Source organism: Rhineura floridana, chromosome 1 (genome assembly GCF_030035675.1).
Source record: "Rhineura floridana isolate rRhiFlo1 chromosome 1, rRhiFlo1.hap2, whole genome shotgun sequence".
Classification (NCBI taxonomy): Eukaryota; Metazoa; Chordata; class Lepidosauria; order Squamata; family Rhineuridae; genus Rhineura; species Rhineura floridana.
The window spans coordinates 244615471-244634204 of record NC_084480.1 but is presented as its reverse complement, the minus strand read 5'-3'; the positions used below and the strand labels follow the sequence as shown (position 1 = coordinate 244634204).

The 18734-nt window shown below is 39.1% G+C and overlaps 1 protein-coding gene across 2 annotated transcripts in view; it reads right to left on the bottom strand.

Annotated features, from left to right (window-relative positions):
* Positions 1-15431, bottom strand: part of THOC1 (THO complex subunit 1) — a 38809-nt gene extending 23378 nt beyond the window's left edge. Inside the window, exons 1-11 of one of the 2 annotated variants that reach the window (XM_061596719.1) lie at positions 15167-15431; positions 12507-12580; positions 12348-12408; positions 11643-11709; positions 9992-10110; positions 4970-5018; positions 4417-4512; positions 4024-4106; positions 2991-3064; positions 1236-1344; positions 323-454 (exon numbers count right to left, since the gene is read on the bottom strand). In XM_061596719.1, the coding sequence (XP_061452703.1) occupies positions 323-454; positions 1236-1344; positions 2991-3064; positions 4024-4106; positions 4417-4512; positions 4970-5018; positions 9992-10110; positions 11643-11709; positions 12348-12408; positions 12507-12580; positions 15167-15373 (1071 nt within the window). In that variant the 5' untranslated portion in view covers positions 15374-15431. Of the gene's footprint in view, positions 1-322; positions 455-1235; positions 1345-2990; positions 3065-4023; positions 4107-4416; positions 4513-4969; positions 5019-9991; positions 10111-11642; positions 11710-12347; positions 12409-12506; positions 12581-13788; positions 13857-15166 lie in introns of those variants that run through there. The other variant, XM_061596725.1, reaches the window with a different exon arrangement.
* Between the last annotated feature and the right edge of the window lie 3303 nt (positions 15432-18734).

Sequence of the window (18734 nt, the reverse complement as noted above, 5' to 3'; positions counted from 1 at the left end):
CATTCAAGGACACAAGGTAGCCAGGCAAAAGCACTTGAGAAAGGGACAGAACAGGGTCTCTGAGGGGTGTGGCCTAGGGGGAGTCCCAAGAGCCACACAGAGAGGGCCGCAGTTGACCTGGTTCCCTATCCCTTGTGTGGACTATATTGAGGTAGATGGATCAATGGTCTGTCAGTGTAAGGTAGCTTCATGTGATCAGGCTGTATCAATAAATGTTTTTAAAAAATTGAGGTACTGTGTAACAATAGTTAAGACATCATTCAATTTTTCCATAAAATCCAGTTTTCATCTATTAAGATCAGCAAACGAGCAAACACAATACCTTCTCACTTGTGAGAAATTTAGCAAAGTAAACATGTTCGCCTCCAGTTTTCAGCTCTTCCAGTTTCTTTCTTGAAGCCTGTGTGTCATCCAGCTTGTAACTCTTAAAGACAGCCAATACTTCTTCAGAATACTTTTTAAAATGAAAAAAAGAAAAAGAAATACACACTATTTAAAGAAAATCAGAGTCATAAAGCAGATCTGAAATTTGATATGGAAATTGCTCATCTACTAAAGCCCCTTTCCCACAATATCTGTTTTGATCACCAAGGGCTATTCAACAACACTATTACACAACCTAACAGCGGTCCATTTACCAAGGGCCCATTCACAGACACAATAATGCACGCCATCACCTGCCAATATAGTTGTTTAGAGGCCAAAGTGATCAGTTACATAACAGAACGAGTATACACAAATCAGACATTAAAAATGTGGACATGTGTCTCTGAAAGCACTTTCTGGTTTTGAAGTCACCATACTTAATAAGCTGTATATCCTAGTTTAACTACAGACCAGGAATGCAATCATACTGTTTTTCATGTATATCCAGCAATTATTTAATATTTGTACTTTATTACAGATTTCTGTTTCATACACTGGCCATCATACCATCTTTGCATTTTTACTAGCCTTCAGTTTTATATATGTTGATTTTATTTCCCGTCAACGGCACCTTAATACTATACACTGCCCACACTTTCAGTCCCCTTCACGCATTTGCCTATGAAGGTTCATGCTACAACGAAGTAGTTTAGAATTTAAGGTGCATCAGGACTGTCATTATGTTTTGTACTGGCATAACATTTCACACTCCTTCATAAACTTTTTTTGTGGGTCCAATATGCTTGGGATACACTAGAAATGGTACAAAACATTGTTCTCCCTAGAAAAGAAAGAGCCACAAGCCTTACCTTAAGAAATGTTTTCCATGAGACCTTCTCATAACACTGCACAGGATTCCTAAAGTAATCTTGAAGTGACCAGAACTTTCTGTACAGGTTGTAATCTATTGGAATGGAACTAATGAAATATTTAATATACAAATTCAAACACCTTTCTGGCTATTGTTGAAGATAATAAGATAAAATGTTTTTAATTATTATTTAGACTTGTTAGTTGCTTGTTACTCGAAGGTCTCTAAGGCTGCAACCCAATACATGTCTACTAAGAAGTAAGCTCTATTCCCAGGTAAGAGTGTATTGGATTGCAGCCTAAGAGAATTACAACACATTAAAAACCTACCTATAAATACATACCACAAATAAAGAACAGAAGACCCTCATAATAGTAACAGGAGGTTTGGCAGCACACTAACAGACAATATCACCTCAGTCTATCATATGCCTGGCAAAATGTATTAAGTCTTTACTTGGCACCAAAAAGGTATCAACCAAGGTGCCAGGTGGACCTTGCTGGGGAGAGCATTCCACAGATAGGGAGCCACAACCAAAAAGGCTCTCTCCCTTGTCAACACCCTCTGAGGCTCCCTCAGAGAAGAAAACTGGAGAAGTGCCTCAGAAGAAGATATAATGGACCAGGTAGGCATTCCGGAAGATATTGTGGTCCTAAGCCAGAAAGAGCTTTATAGATCAAAACCAGCACTTTGGATTGGGCTCAGAAGCATAAAGGCAGCCACTCTTGTTGTAACAGAATTGGTTTTATTATTTAAATTACTACCCCACCTTTCCACGTTAGGTGCCCAACATGAAGATGAACACATGAACGCAGACAGGAAGTTTTTCCAACTTCATGCCCAAGAGCATGTTCTAGTAGAGAAAAAGTTCCATCTTCAACATACAGCATTAATATGAAAGCAGTAAGAGCACAATTAATTAAATGGTAAATGTCTCTCTGTCCTCTAAGAAAATGCTGTATGTTACTAAAGGCAGTTATATTCAGCAGTTATAGAATGACTGGACTGAAAGCTACAATGTTATGAATTCTCAATTTAACAAATCATGCACATCTGAAGTATTATTTGCATTTCCTAATCAAGCTACTCCTGTGTTTTATAGCTGTGCTCTTTAATTTACTCACATTTCTTATTTGGTTCCTTATAGCTACTATTTAATTAGATGTTACAATCGGTGACAAATGACACTCTTGCAACCGTTTAAGCCAAAGCTAGACAGGCTATATTAATGCTTATCTAGTCAAAATACTTGTTCTATGTATATCTTTAGCCATCAAAATACATTTTTCCCTTTCAATACAAGAGTTAGCCAGGTGAAACTGTTAATATATTTGGACTGCCTTCAAGTTGATTCCGACTTATAGCGACCCTATGAATAGGGTTTTCATGGTAAGCGGTATTCAGAGGTGGTATACCATTGCCTCCCTCTGAGGCTGGGATTCAAACCCTGGTCTCCCAGGTTGTAGTCCAACACTCTAACCACTACACCACTCTGGCTCTCAATATATTTAAATTAACATTTATAAATGTTCAAAAGAGGAAGGGGAACCTGTCGCCCTGAAGTCCAGATGTTGCTGCACTGCAGCTCCTAAAATCCCCAACCATTGACCATGATGGCTGGGACTGAAGGGAGCTGTAATTCAGCAGCATTTGGAGATCCACAGGCTACTCACCCCTCCTCTAGCCCTAGCAGACATTTAATACATTGTTTTTCATTTCAGAACAAACTAATTAAATTTGTCTAAGAGCTTACCAACTTGTAGGAGCTTCATCATCTCCCATCTCACCTTCCTCCACTTCCATTCCTTCATCTCTCTCCTCTACATGCTGAAGAGAAAGAGGGCATTTACAATTCATTCCCATCAGTTTCTCAAGTACGATGCATATGCTTTAAAAAAATCCTAAAACTCCAAAAATTTCCTGTATGTTGTGACACAGAACATTGAAAAAGGCGTTGCATCAGGGGTAGAGTAATCCAACATGCTGAAGACTGGCAGGAGCCAAGGCGGCAGAGGTGGAGCTGGCAGGCCACCACATCCAGCTTCTGCTTCAAGGCCCCTTGGAGGAGAGGATGGTGGCTGCACTGGCAGGGCTCAGTGGAAGGAAACAAATGTTTTCTTCCACCACCCGTTTCCCATCATACTGGCTGCTGTGACAGAGGGCCGCAGAAGGGAGCCAAACGGGACCTGGATATCACATAAGTCTCCCCCCAGTCCCTCCTCCAACACCCCCCCAGAACACCCCATTTGCAGGCCTTCTGCTGGCTCTCCTTATGCCGGGCTTGGCTTCTCAGTGGACCTCCATCTGAGCCAGTCAGAATAAGGGACATGTTGGCATAGTCCAACTGAGCCGGAACCCAGTCGGCTCAGGTCCACCATAACCAACTTGGCTCAGCCCCGAGTAAATGTGAGCTGGGTTGCACCCTAAATCAGGAGATGCAGATTAGAGATTATATCAAAATATTTGTTATCACTGGAATTCTAACTAACCAGTTAAGTACACAAAGAACTCAAATAGAGGATATGACAATTTCTTCTACCTTGTGTCTTCTCCTTTTAAGACTCCAATTTAGAAAAGCCTTAAAATTAATAACTGGCACTTAAATTGTCTTCATATATATATATATTAGTAAGTAATTCAAGATTTATCATCGTTACTCCTCTTCTGGCAATGTTACATCCATATTTATTCAGTACATCAAAGGCAGAGTGCCATTTTATGCCCCAATTCTACAGGTTATTCACATAATGTGTCATATAACAGAAAGCAAAAGGAAGATGATCCACCTTCTGTCCAAGGGTGCTGTCTTGCTCACTGGTATTAAAAACTGTTATATTTTCCAAATTAAATTGACTTTGCAAGTTAAGCCCTGTAGGAAAAATGATGCACAGTAAGAGCCAAGGCCATAAGAAATAACAAAATCTATACCCCAAGATGTCATTTGCAACTAGCATATGCCTATTTACAGTATATAAAAAGTGATAATTCCCAACAATTAAAAAAAATCACTGTATTTTAATTACAATAAAGTGAAATAGAAGGTGGTGATGCTTGACACCATTTCCAGAGAGGGCCTTGGGTAAGCAGGCCACATATCTAAAATAATACTATCAAAAAATTAGAGTTAAAATATATGCAACAGACTCCGCTTCAATATTTCATACAAGAACAAACCTCACCTGATTTTTCTGAAAGTGGGAATAATCTAGCAAGAAATAGCTGAATTCTTCCACAGAACACTGTATTTTGTGATTTAGACAACCGTCTTAAGAGGTCTAAATAACAGACATAAGAGGATAAAATGTTCAATAACTTGTGTTTCCAGAATTGTTATAATTTCACATGGGCAGACTGTTGTTTTGTTAAAGAGGCAATAAATATCTCCTACAGCAATTCAACTTCCTTCAGTTCCATCACATGACTACGACTGCAATCCTAACTTTGCTAAGGTATAGGCCCAATTGAACACACTAGGAATTACTTCTGAGTAACACTGCTGTCATTGTCTGAACTTCAAATATACATACAGTACTAAACACCCTTCACCAACAAGTTCAAATCAAATGAAGCAGATATCCAGCTGCAGAACGAAGCTAAATATAAAACCTTTTTATATTTAGTTGAGTTATGAGAACTTCCAAGTGTCGTTGATGAGTGAAGTTTAGATGAACACCACTGCAAGTTGTCCAATCCGGGGGGGGGGGGGGGCTGGATAGAAAACAGGCTACTCACCATTGCACATTCTCAGTAAATAATTCTTTCCAGCCGAATAAAATGTGTTCTAAAAATAAAAAATCATTCAGAAGGACGCAGTCAACATTTTAAGTCAGAATGTTGGTAGTTACACTGATACTTAACATAAATTCACTTAACTGTAAAATAAGAAGTCTCTTTATATCAGACATAGTCCAGAGCAGCTATTCATCCATAGTAAGTTTATGGCTAACAATCAATATGTCTGCCCATTTGCACAACAAAATTCCAGTTAGGCAGCGGGACATCCAGTTTCTCTTAATCTCCCCCTCTAGCTCCTCAGGGTTCCCCCAGATCTCCAGACCAGATTTGGTGGCATGCAGAAGCTGCAGGGGGAAGGAGAAGCCCTATTGATGCCTGTTATATATGGATGGCCATTATTTCCAAGCAGCCAAAGAGGAATGCTTTTACACCAAAGAAAAATGCAATGCAATAAAACAAAATCAATCCAAGTAATTTTAATCCAAAACTAGTCCAATTAATCCAATACAACTTTAAAACATCACAATTTAAAAGGAGCAGTCAACTGAAATAAAGTGAAAAAGAGCACAAACTGAGCATTAAAAACCTAAAAATATTTTCAGTTATGTCTAAAAGGAATGTCTGCTCCCATATCCACCTGCCTATGTACACACGTCATCTTGCTCTCCTACAAGTGCCCTGGCAGATGGGTGCTACTAGGAAGACGACAATCTTAGTTGCAGGAGCAGCCTTGATGAGAGGGATCTGTTTAGGTCCTTCCCCTCTAAGAGATGCTGCAGTTGAGTAATTAATGCTGATTAAAGGCACTCCTAGCAACCACATAAGAGCAATCTCCTGGATCAGGCCGGTTGTATGAAGTCCACAAACAATGTAAGCATCCAGGGAAAGCCTCAGAAGCAGGAATACCCTCAAGCTGTGTACCTGCTCCTTCAGAGAAGTACAACCCCATCCAGAATAAGCTGAATATCCTCTCCAAGACTGCCAGTTGTTGTCTAAGATTTAGTCTGGTCTAGATTTAGTTTTAGCTTGTCCATACCCTTTCATTCCTGAATTGACACCAAACACTGGTAAATCACTTGCACTGTCTCTCTCATATCAGTGGATGGGGTAAGAGGATTATGTGCCATCAGTCCAATCTTCCAGGTAACCTTGTGGCACCTTGCAGGGCCAAATCCCACACAGGCTGAACAGTAGTGCCCAGCACCACCTTCTGGGACCAACTCTGGGAATTGGAAGTTAGTGCTTTACTCTTTTCTTACATGCAACAAATGTCTTAACACAGGTGTATATTAGGAAGCAAACTAATTAACAACTTTATAATTTAGTAAATTATTTGGATCTATTTTGAAGGCTGATTTGTTTTTAGATTTTCTGGGGGTCTAAGGAAAGTCCATTTCAAGAATTAGCCCAAGGCACTTTGAATCACCTTGGTGCCATATTCCTCACCTTCTCTGCACATGAGGGGTCAAAAAGTTAATAGAGCCCAAAGTTGTTGCTGATAAGCACTGAAATGCCATGGCATTTTAAATGTGGAACCCCACAAGAGAAAAAGGAGCCAACTGTAAGCCATCTAGTCTGGTAAGAAGATCCCTCCCCTCTGAACTGTAATTAACCCAGGCTTTGCTGAGGCTCCTTGGGATGCAATAAGGTGAGCATCTGCACTTCTATTGTCTGTTCACGTTTTTACTTTGTATGTAAGTCTAGACCGTTTCTTTTGTAATATGATTTATTCTGTGTTTGCTATATTGTTGATTTTTGCCTTTTCTGAATTTATTGTTGCTTTTTGTAAACTCACTTCACTCCTCTACCCCAGTGCTTTGTATTTTGAAATTTTGAATTACACAGCCACAAGAGTGGCTGTATACTATAGCCAGTGTGGATTTTTCACATTCTGCGATGTTAAATTGAAAATACCCCCGCATGCCATTCTGCTGCTTCCCATAAGCTCATTTCAAAACAACACCTTACAAAACTTATAGTCCTGAACTCAGAAACACTTGTTTAACAACCCTCTAAGTTTTCACAGACATACACAGAACAGTCAGAGAGAATTGCGAGTTCAGAGTGTAAAACAAGAGGGGGGAAATCCAGATCCCTGTTGGGCTTTTTTCTGTCAGTGGTCTCATAATTTGTTGAAATTAATTAAAAATCACCCATGTTCACAGTACTCTGACCTTGCCCCATACTCTGACCTTCATCTTCTGCAGTTTAAAAGTTAAAAAAATGCCTGACTGATTATTAATTAATTTAAGAAAATTAGCATTGAAGTTTATTAAAGTGTCAGACATGTTTAGTAAGAACCGTCAGTATTCTAAAACCTAGACTCACAGCCGTTTGGCCTGGCTAATCAGGGGACCACACCCACACCAGACATTTATTTTACTTCAGACAGTCATGACTTCCCCCAAAGAATCCTGGGAAGTGTAGTTTGTGAAGGGTGCTGAGAGTTGCTAGGAGACTCTTATTCCCCTGACAGAGCTCCAGTAGCCAAAGTGGTTTAACAGTCAGCCCCTCTTCTGGGGACTGCAGCTGTGTGAGGGGAATAGGGCCTCTCCTAGCAACTCTCAGCACCCTTCATAAACGATAATTTCCAGGGTTCTTTGGGGGAAACCATGACTGTCTGAAGTGAAATAAAGGTCTGGTGTGGATGTGATCAGGGACAGCTTTGATTGTGGCCAGGGAGAGCTTCAGTTTCAGTTTGGGTGGGAGACTACATGTGCCTGCTGTAGAATAAACCCTGAAAAGCAATGATACTGTTCACAATGATTTCCTTTTGGAAAGGAAACGGGCTTCCCCTTGGCCCAGTGGCCACCCACCCAATCCTCTCCCCTCCCCCTTGCTTCTTCCCTCCCCCTTCCCCCTCCTTGCCCTCCCCCCGGTCAGTTTCACCCTTCCCAAGCATGACTGTACAGGACTAAACCCCACTGAACTCAAAAAGCATGCAAATGATCAAACCTGCCCTCCCCCTCCTCCCTCCTATCCCCTCCCCCTTCTCTTCCCCCTCCCCCTCAGTCAGTTTTACCCATACTAAGCATGATGGAACAGGAATAAATCCCACTGAACTCAATAAGCATGCAAATGATCAGACCTGCCTTTCCCCTCCCCCTCTCCTTCCCCTTCTTCCTCCTCCCGTGCCCACTTCAGCCCTCCCTTTCTCTTCTCCTCCTTCGCCACGGTCAGTTTCACCTATACTAAGCATGACTGCTTGGAAATAAATCCCACTGAATGCCATAAGAATTCAAATGATCAACCCTGCCCTCCTCCTCCCCATCACCTCTGTGGTCAGTTTCACCTATCCTAAGTATGACTGCAGGGGAATAAATCCCATTGAACTCAAAAAGCATGCAAATAATCAATCCATTCTCAGCAAACTTGCACAGGATCCCATTTTCCCCCTCTTGGATTAAAAAGCAGAGAAATTCACTAATAAGCAAAAAAAAGCCTTGTGGTTTAAGAACATACCTATAGCCCACAGATATTTCTATCAAACTTTAAAAGCAGGGAATTTGGGCAGCTATAGCGAATGCACCAGGGGAGCAGGAGACCAGACCTCCTCTGATATATTGTACTGCCCTACGCATTTGTCAAAATGCAAACACAATTTGGGTTGGTCTTTCACAGTCCAATGCACTTCCTGTGTAGCTTGGAAGAATTTGGTAACATGTGCCTCTGAGCATATGGGGAGTGGTGGCAACATCTGCAGTCAGTCCAAATAACAGAAACAAGACATGTGCTGTGCTAATCTTGTTTTGACAGGGAGGAAACAACCATATTAAGACAGTTGATATAGTTCAGATAGTCACTTTAACTATGTTTGATTTACTTTGCAATTTTAGTTAGGTTTCCTATAATAAATCATTTTCTTTTGCTTCTGTTTGTGTAAAGATGTGAATTTGCAAAATTTACACTAAAAAAATTCCAAAAACAATTATGGAATAATGGCACTGATTATTCTGAAGAATAGTCTCCAATGGACATAAGCGTCTCAGTTTGCACAAGATAAATCAATGGAAGGTGAAATATATTCTAGCAAAATTCTAGGTGTGCTCCATGTTTTTAATTGACCATGCTCACCTTTCTTTAAGTGGAATAGTTTAAGCATAGTAGGCTGAAAACATGCATCTTGGGCAGGCCAAGTTTGTTTTTCCAACAGCTAGATTCATTGCTTTAACTAGTAACATATTGTAATCATATTTTACATCAAACTGTAGTCTTCACCATCATATGACATTGACCAATAAAAAGGCTTTGAAATAAATAAAAATAAATTTGACACAGATTTCTAGGATGAATAATGAGTGAAATATAATTTTCTAGGTTAGATTCTCTGTAGAAACAGTAGTAATACATGAATGAAGCAAAATAAGACCACCACCAAACATACAAAAATGTAATTCTCCATATTTGAAGATGGCAAATGTTACCACTACTCACCATATGCTCAGAGGCACGTTACCAAATCCTTCCAAATTACACAGGAAGTGGATTGGACTGTGAATTTATTTATTTATTTATTTTATTTTATTTATATACCGCCCTAAGCCCGAAGGCTCTCTGGTCTGAAAGACCAGCCCAAATTGTCTTTGCATTTTTACAAATTTGTAGGGCAGTACAATATCTCAGAGAGGACATCAGGACTTCTGCTCCCCTGGTGCATTCACTACAGCTGCCCAATTTCCCTGTTTTTTAAAGTTTGATAGAAATATCTGTTGGCTATAGGTAGGTTCTTAAACCGCAAGGTTTTTTGACTATTAATGAATATTTGTTGTAAGCTGCTTTGGGCATAGCCTGCTATGGAAAAGTGGCACACAAATAAAGTCAATTATAAGAAAAAACAATGAAGGTGGAGAGACACACGTTGCCTAACACAACAATTCAGTTTCCATTAGAAAATGGATTTTGGAACAGCAAATAAAAATGTAAGGTTTTTTTCAAAGACAGTCATCTTTCTTCATTAAGCAACTTATGTGTCCAAAAGTCTGCTATTAAACAAAACTATCTTGGGACAATAGTACTTACCGATTTCCATGTAGTTACATTTTTTTCCACAAAGGTAAAAATTTTATCGCACTGATCCAAAGGAAGGCAATCCAAAACATCTCCCAAGAGCACAAAAGGGGTTGATGCAGTACAGATACCTTCATGAGACAGAATATGTATGTGTTGACTGTAGGAATTATTTCATTAAAAAAACACACTACAGGATTTTTTCCAACAGTCTTGCAAAGGTACATAACAAAAGGAATTAGATTTCCATTTGATTGGTACAAACAATGTCTTTTCTGTAATACTTCTATCTTGTTGATTTTAAGCAGATTCTTCAGAGTCTGTGTGCACACATCTGTGTTAGAGCAGGTAAATCAAGCCTGATGGCTAAAGTTACTGAACTGCTGTTGAAAACCATTAGGACAATAATTTTAATTAGGTAATAGCTTAGTAAGGCTTGGAAAGATTTAAGTTTAATCCTAAACACACTTACAGGGGAGTAACCCCAATGAACTTAGTAGGATTTACTTCTGTATGAATATGCTTCAAATTGTGCTCTTGGTAAGTTCTGAAATTTTTATTAGGGAAAGGCATGAAGGGGCATATTTAACTATCTACCACTATAGCTGTTTCTTTACATAACTACAGAATCTTGACATGCAAACTCATTACCTGCATTATTAGCATGCAAATCAAAGATGGAACATTCAATTTTCTATGACCAATTCAGGCAATGATGCTTTGCCTGTTCAGAAGTGGTAATAAAAACCATACCACCACCAGACATTGTTTCTGTATAAGCTCTGGGTCACTAAGTCCATGTTCCTGGCATTGTCACCATGCATTCAACTGAACACATTACAGTGTACCATGCACGAACACTCAAATCCCATAACACCTTCCCCTTCTTTTTTGAGGATCAATAGTGACAACTGAATGTGTGTATGGGTGTGTGGCATTGGAGAGAATGTGGAGCCACTGCACATACAGAATTTTTACTGGCAATTGAATGAATGATTGAAGAATGTTTTTTTATGCAACATGCATTATTTGCTCATGTTGAGAGATTTTTCCATTCAACACACACTCTAATCAACATAAGTTTTACTTGATTTACAGATGCAAAAATGCTTATTTAAAGCTGTGAAAAAAATGGTCTGAAAGCACAATTCTGTATATATTTACTCAGAAGTAAGTCCCACTTCTTAAAAACCCCATTTCAGCTCCGTTGTTGTCTGGTAAAAAAATAGATGGTAGTAATAATTACTACTAATAGAAAAAACATTAATTTACTCACTTATCGTTCCCCCTCACTGAAAAAAAAAATACAAAAACCCATGCCCAAATTCAGAAGGCTGCATAATGCAAGCATTTCAGTCAAACCTTTAGGAAATGTTACAAAATAGTCTCATTTAGGTGGCATTCAAAACAGGAATTTTCATTGCTTTATTCTATTTTATTTGTTGTAAACCATCTGTATATAACCAGTCAAGATATATATTTAACAACGTATGTAATGAAACATATGTAATTCATCATCACAATACTGAAACAAAACATACTATACCAATTAGAAATAAGCACTACAGTTGTTGTCTATAACTGTTAGCATGTTAAAAGAAAAATGAATTAAGAAGAAAAGTGGATTGTATATTTTGAAGGATACAAACTGTTCCACACTCACCTTCTGTGACTCCATTAATAACAAGTGATATGATAGCCAGGACATTTTCACAGGAAGCTTTATTTATCTAAACAAATGTAGTACAAAGTAGATTAAGTGTACACAACTGAAACACTACTTTGACAAGTGAAAAGCCATTAAAAGATATGACATTAATAGAAAATCTAGAGAAATATTTTAGTCATACTTCTTAGTAATTTAAGTATTAAACACATATTTAACATTAACTATGTCATTATAACTAAAAAAGCAGATTCTAAGACATGCTACATCATACTTTGACACATATCAACAGCCATACCAAAAAACAATGTTAAGTTGGTACAAGGATTTAGACTAGCTTTCCCCAGCAATTGCCATCAGCCCGAGCCAGCACAGCTAATTGTCAGAGATGATTGGAGTTGCTGTTGTAAACATCTGAAGGGCAGCAGTTTGGGGAAAGCTGATTTAGACAGGAGAGAGTGGAAAGGGATTTAATGCTTACTAGTAATTACGAAGGTTATAAAGTTTTCATTGCTGTTTTGAATGAGTTCCTTTGCTTAAAGCACTGAAGGTTGAACCGATTGGTGATTTCCCTTAATGGTAATATTTTCCCTAATTACTTATGATACATATGCTTTTTTTTTCTAAGAAAGAAACCAATCATTAAGTAATACACACCTTCTACTGATAGTGATATATGGAGTTACAACAAGTAGTACTCACAATTTCTTCTTCAAGGGCAACTCTGAAAGCTTGATCCAAGGTAAACTTTTTTTCATTTTCACTACCAATGAAAAAAAGTGTTAAGACTCTTTTGGCAAAGCCTTACCCATCACTATAGTTAAATACATGCTATGCAACAAAATGCAAACTAAAGGTTACCTTCCAGGTATCTGGCTGAAGGCACTCAATAAGGGTTTAATGGTTTTGTTCTTGAGTGCATCTCGAGTTGAGTTCTGAGAAGACAGCAAAAAGACCAACACTTTCTTACCTGACATTTTTTTCATTAGTGTATACATAGCTTTTAAAAAAATCTATATCGACATTATATTTATTTCTCACTTTTCTGTCATGATGGAATTCAAGATGGGTAATATATAGTTCCCAGCCATACAGCAGACCTGCTTTGCTTTAGCAAGATATATGCATCATGGCCTTCACATTATATTCTGGGATCATATGGATTTTTAAGTCCCATATTTATTTAGAAATAGATCAAACTTAATTGCTCTTGTACTTTAAGGAATTCCTTGCTACATATCATAGCACAGCCTAAACTAAAACTGCATTAGCCTAACCAGATTCACTTTATATCATTAGCATGCAGGTGCAAAATAATTGAGAATCTTTAGTGCAGTAGAAGGAAAGGATCTTACTTTATGTTCACTCAGACTACAAACTCTTCTTACAACTTTAGAATATTTGTCAGGCAATTTTCAAGACACTATTCCACGTAGACATAAAGACAGCTAATATAAGAGCTATATAACAGAATGAAATATGATTCTCTGCTAAAAAACTAAAAAAATATGTAATTTGTTCTACAGTATTCTATAAAATATGTATTAAGATTGCCCATAATTTAATCACTAACTGCTGTCATCATGTTCAAATGCTTATATTATTTTAGACTATTATGAGAATGCCATTCTAGTGAACAGTATTTTTGTAAACCATCAAGCCTTAAAATGGTTTGGCTTCTAGGCTAGTGTCTGAGGAAGGCAACAATACAAGCCTGGAAAAGTGTCTATGTTACAGTCAGATTAATGGTCCATCCTGCTCCTGTCTAGATAATTCCATGGACTCCTAGTGCCTGTATCAGTTTTGGCACTGTATCAATATATGATCATCCATGGCTAAGGTGATATTTCTGATTTCTAACTTTATGCATGGGACATGATAAAATCTTCACTGAGTAAACAAAAAACAGTTTATAATTTTAAACATGTATTTTTTTTGCTACTGCTGTAGACTGCACAAAACATGCCTCCAAATTTGTGTATTTTGTACTTAACCCTTTAATGCTGCAATGATGCATGTATTTAACTATTTCCCAAAATGCAATTTTTAAAACACAAATATGGAAACATGAGAAACATCCTAACAGCACAATGTAAACTGCAGTTTCTCAGAAGAAAGCACCACAGATTTCAGTACAGCTTACTTTCAACTGAATGGGTTTAGGATTGCAGCCTTTCATCTCTGCAAAGAATAGACAACTGTGTTGCTTGGCTGAATTAGGGGCAGTTCATACGACCAAACTGGAATGTTCAGAATATAGACTAAGTCCAAACAAAACCAGCATACAGTGAAGTACTCAAATTATTACATTGTACCAGTATTCAACTCAATCTATGCAAAGCTCCTGAAATCAGGTTGCCTACAGTCATAGTAAACTAGAGATGAGGTATGTGTTACAGACTCTGCAGTGATTGGCCATGTTTAACACATATTACATTATACCTATCCATTGCTAGTTGACTGCTCCATAAAATGGCGACTTGTGTGAAAACATCACAGGTTTAGGTGAACTCCCCTCTACTACGTATCTATTAAAGGTGCAGGAACTCTGTTCGATTTTGCACCTGGCCACCCTTCTCAAAGACAATGTCACCACATACTGGGTTATCAGCAAGCTACTTTTTTAAAAAAATATTTCTTACATCCCACTCTTCCTCTCAAGAGAGCACAGGGCAGCGTTTAAAAAGAAGTTAAAAACACAATACAAAGGCACAGCGTTAGAAACGAAGTAAAAAAAAACACGAGACAAAGTACAGCAGATGTCAGCATTAAATTGTACAGATACAGATGCAAGTGATATCTCTCTTACTATGTTCTGAAGGCCTATTACAGTGATTCTCAAATGGTGCATCCAGGCACACTGGTGAGCCCTAAGAGGTGGCTAGGTGTGCCTCAAATATTATGAAAGTATATTTTAAAAATGAGAAGAAACCCATTTGGATAGGGTAAGTAATAGTTTTCTATAGTTTAGGTTATTTTTATTCATAGTTTAAAATATATTATTTTTAATTTTGTACACTAAGTGCGACAGAATTTTTTTGTATGTTTTACAGTGCGCCGCGAACCAAAAACGTTTGAGAACCACTGGCCTATTCGAACAAATAGGTCTAGAGGCGCCACCTGAACTCATACTGTATCTTGGGGGGGAGGGAGTCGGATCTCAACAGAGAGGGAGCTCCGTAGCCGGGGTGCCGCCACTGAGAGAGATGGAAGCCAATTCTACCGAAAACGCTCCAACCTTAAGTCAGGCAGTAAGCACCACTGCAGCAAGGGGGGAGGGCTTTCTTTTGGGGAAACATACATAGAGTGGGGAGTATTCCCCACCCACCCCCACCCCGTATCTGTTTGTCCCTGTCACGTAAGCAGCCCATCAAAGCAGCAAAAGCATTTTGCCTCAGCCTTGCCAGAAAGTCAATTCGAAGCATTATCAGGGATGAGCGCGAGCGGCCACTTGCACATTACGTATCCGAAATTCCAGTGGCTGCATTCCTTCCCCAGCCGACCCGCGCGTTCCTGCTCACCGTGAAACGTAACCGCGCCTCCGGCAAGCTGAAGAGCGGCGGCGGCGACATTACCCTTCCCGGCGGACCCGTCCAGCGACCGGCGGCCCGCACTGATGACGCTGTCTCTCGGCGCCCACAGAAATCCAAGAGAACTCTAGTGGTAGCCGCTAGCACCCCCTTCCTTCCCGGCGGAGTCTCGTTATAGTCTGAAGCGCCACGCCTCATTGCCCACAGAGAGAGAGAGAGAGAGAGAGAGAGAGAGAGAGAGAGAGAGAGAGCCTGGAAGGGCCGAACTTCCAGGAGGCCGCATCACGTGACTCTGTGCGATACGCTCCCTCCGTTGGCCTGCCGCCGGGAGCTTTCAGTTTCTGCCTTCTCTCCGACCGCTCTTGGTTTGTTTTCGACTCAAGTAAAGAAAAAAAATTGCCCTCCCTCACATTACCTGTTAAAGTAGACGTGAGAGATGGGTTTCTAGCCCCCCATTTTTTCTTAACAAACCTGTAGTGTACATTCTGTGCATGGTTAGTCAGAAGTAAGTCTCGCTGTGTCTATTGGGGCTTACAGCCTAATCAACATCCATTAGATATTTGCACATTCCACAAGGCACCCGTCACTAAGCTTACGTACTTAAGTACAGATTTATAAACTGCTCCGCTATCAAAAGTTATCAAAGCCGTATACAATAAAATACAAAAGATTACAAGTGCAAAACTAAAATTAATAAAATCACTTAAACAATTATGCATTTATTATTGCATAAAATGATTGGGTCACACCACTTTTGCTTTCCTATTTGCCTGCATTATCAGCTAAAACACACTTAGTAAATATGTGTAATCCTAAACATGTTTTCTTAGAAGTACATCCCATTAAGTTTTTAGGCTCATGTAGGATTGCAGCCGCCCTTTAGGATGCACACCTTAACATGGTGAGGGGGGTTTGAGAGTGTTGAAGAAGCTGAGAGCAATGCTGTCAGAGTGTAGACCAAGAGGCTAGACTCCTAGCAGGGGCACCCAAGGCGAAATGGTCAGAGCTGAGACACCAGACTAAGATGCATCCAAACTCAGAGGAAGGCAATGGTAAACCACCTCTGAATACCTCTTACCACAAAAACCCTATGAACAGAGTATCCAAAATGCAAAACGAGATAGTGCTTAAGATGAGACCCCCCAGGTCAGAAGGCACTCACAGAGCTACTGGGGAAGAGCAAAGGACAAGTACGAGTAGCGCTGTGACTAATGACGCAGCTGGGTCAAAACCGAAAGGAAGCCCAGAGGCTGATGCGCACAGATGTGAAAGGAGAGTCCGGAGTTGTACAACGCACACAATAGGAACATGGAATGTGAGAAGCATGAACCAGGGAAAGTTAGAAATTGTCAAGCAAGAAATGGAACGTATCAACATTACAATACTTGGCGTGAGTGAATTAAAATAGACAGGAATGGGACATTTTGAATCGGGCAACTACAAAATATTTTATGCAGGAAATGAGAAATCAAGAAACGGGGTTGCTCTAATAGTGAGAAGTGATGTAGCAAAAGCAATTAGGAACTACAACACAAGGTCTGAGCGAGTGATATCAATGAGATTAAACGGGAAACCTATTAACATAACCATTGTCCAAGTCTACGCTCCAATGGCAAACGCGGAAGAAGAAGAATTGGAGAGATTTTATGCAGAAGTACAGGAGGAAATTGATCACACACCAAAACAAGATATGATAATCATGGGGGACTGGAATGCAAAAGTAGGGAACAGAAAAGAACTAGGAACTGTAGGGAAATGGGGCTTAGGAGACAGCAATGAAGCAGGAGAAAGACTTATTTAATTCTGTGAAGCCAATAATTTGTTTATTGCAAACGCATTTTTTGAGCAACCGGAAAGACGACTGTACACATGGACATCACCAGATGGTCAATATAGGAATCAGATTGATTATATAATTGGCAACAGAAGATGGAGAAGTTCCATACTTTCTGCAAAAACAAGACCAGGAGCAGACTGCGGTACAGATCATGAACTGGTGGTATTGAAAATCAGAGTAAAGCGAAAGAAGAACAACAAAGCACTCATAATGCCAACATACAATTTAAATAACATCCCAGAAGAATATAAAGATCAAATAAGGAACAGATTTGAGGCTTTAAACGTAGTTGACAGAGAACCAGAAGAACTATGGAATGAAGTCATAGACATAATCAGGGAAGAAAGCAAAAAGACAATACCTCTAGTTAAAAAGAGAAAGACTTCAATGGATGACTGAAGAAACTCTTAAAATGGTTAAAGAGAGAAGGAAAGCAAAAGCAAAAGGAGATAGAAACAAGGTAAGAACCCTAAATGCAACAATACAGTGACTAGTACGTTGAGACAAAGAAAATTATTACAATAGTTATTGTATAGAAATAGAAGAGGACAACAAAAAGGGAAGAACAAGAGCCCTATTCCAAAAGATTAGAGAAATGAAAGGGAAATTTAAACCAAGAGTAGGGATGTTGAATAATCAATGGGAACACACTGACTGACCGAGATGAAATAAAAGGAAGATGGAAGCAATACACTAAGAACTCTATAAAAGAGATGCAAGGATGACAGATTCATTCACGGAGGAACCATATGATGAAGAACCAGAAATGTTAGAATGTGAGGTAAAAGCTGCTCTTAAAATACTTGAAAAAAACAAATCACCAGGAACAGATGGCATACCAATGGAATTGCTACAAGCTACTGAGACTGAATCTGTCCAAGTGTTGACAAAAATTTGTCAAGAAATACAGAAAACTAAACAATGGCCCACAGACTGGAAGTGTTCAATATATATTCCAATTCCAAAGAAAGGGGATCCCAGGGAATGCAGTAATTATCAAACTATAGCCTTAATATTCCATACAAGTAAAGTAATGCTCAAGATTCTACAACAAAGACTCTTACCATATATGGAGCAAGAAATGCCAGACGTCCAAGCTGGATTTAGAAAGGGAAGAAGCACCAGAGATGGATAATGGAACAGACCAAAGAATTTCAGAAGAAAATCACCCTGTGCTTTATAGATTACAGCAAAGCCTTTGACTGTGTAGATCATGAAAAACTATGGAATGCTTTAAAAGGTATGGGGGTGCCACAGCATCTGATTGTCCTGATGCACACCCTATACTCTGGACAAGAGGCTACTGTAAGGACAATATGGAGAAACCGATTGGTTCCCAATAGAAAGCGTGTGACAGGGGTGTATTTTATCACCCTATTTGTTTAATCTGTACATAGAACATATCATACGGAAAGCGGGATTGGACCAAGATGAAGGAGGTGTGAAAATTGGAGGGAGAAACATCAATAATTTAAGATATGCAGACGATACCATACTATTAGCAGAAACCAGTAATGATTTGAAAATAATGCTGATGAAAGTTAAAGAGGAAAGCACAAAAGCAGGACTATAGCTCAGTGTCAAAAAGACTAAAGTAATGACAACAGAAGATTTATGTAACTTTAAAGTTGATAATGAGGACATTGAACTTGTCAAGGATTATCAATACCTCGGCACAGTCACTAACCAAAATGGAGACAATAGTCAAGAAATCAGAAGAAG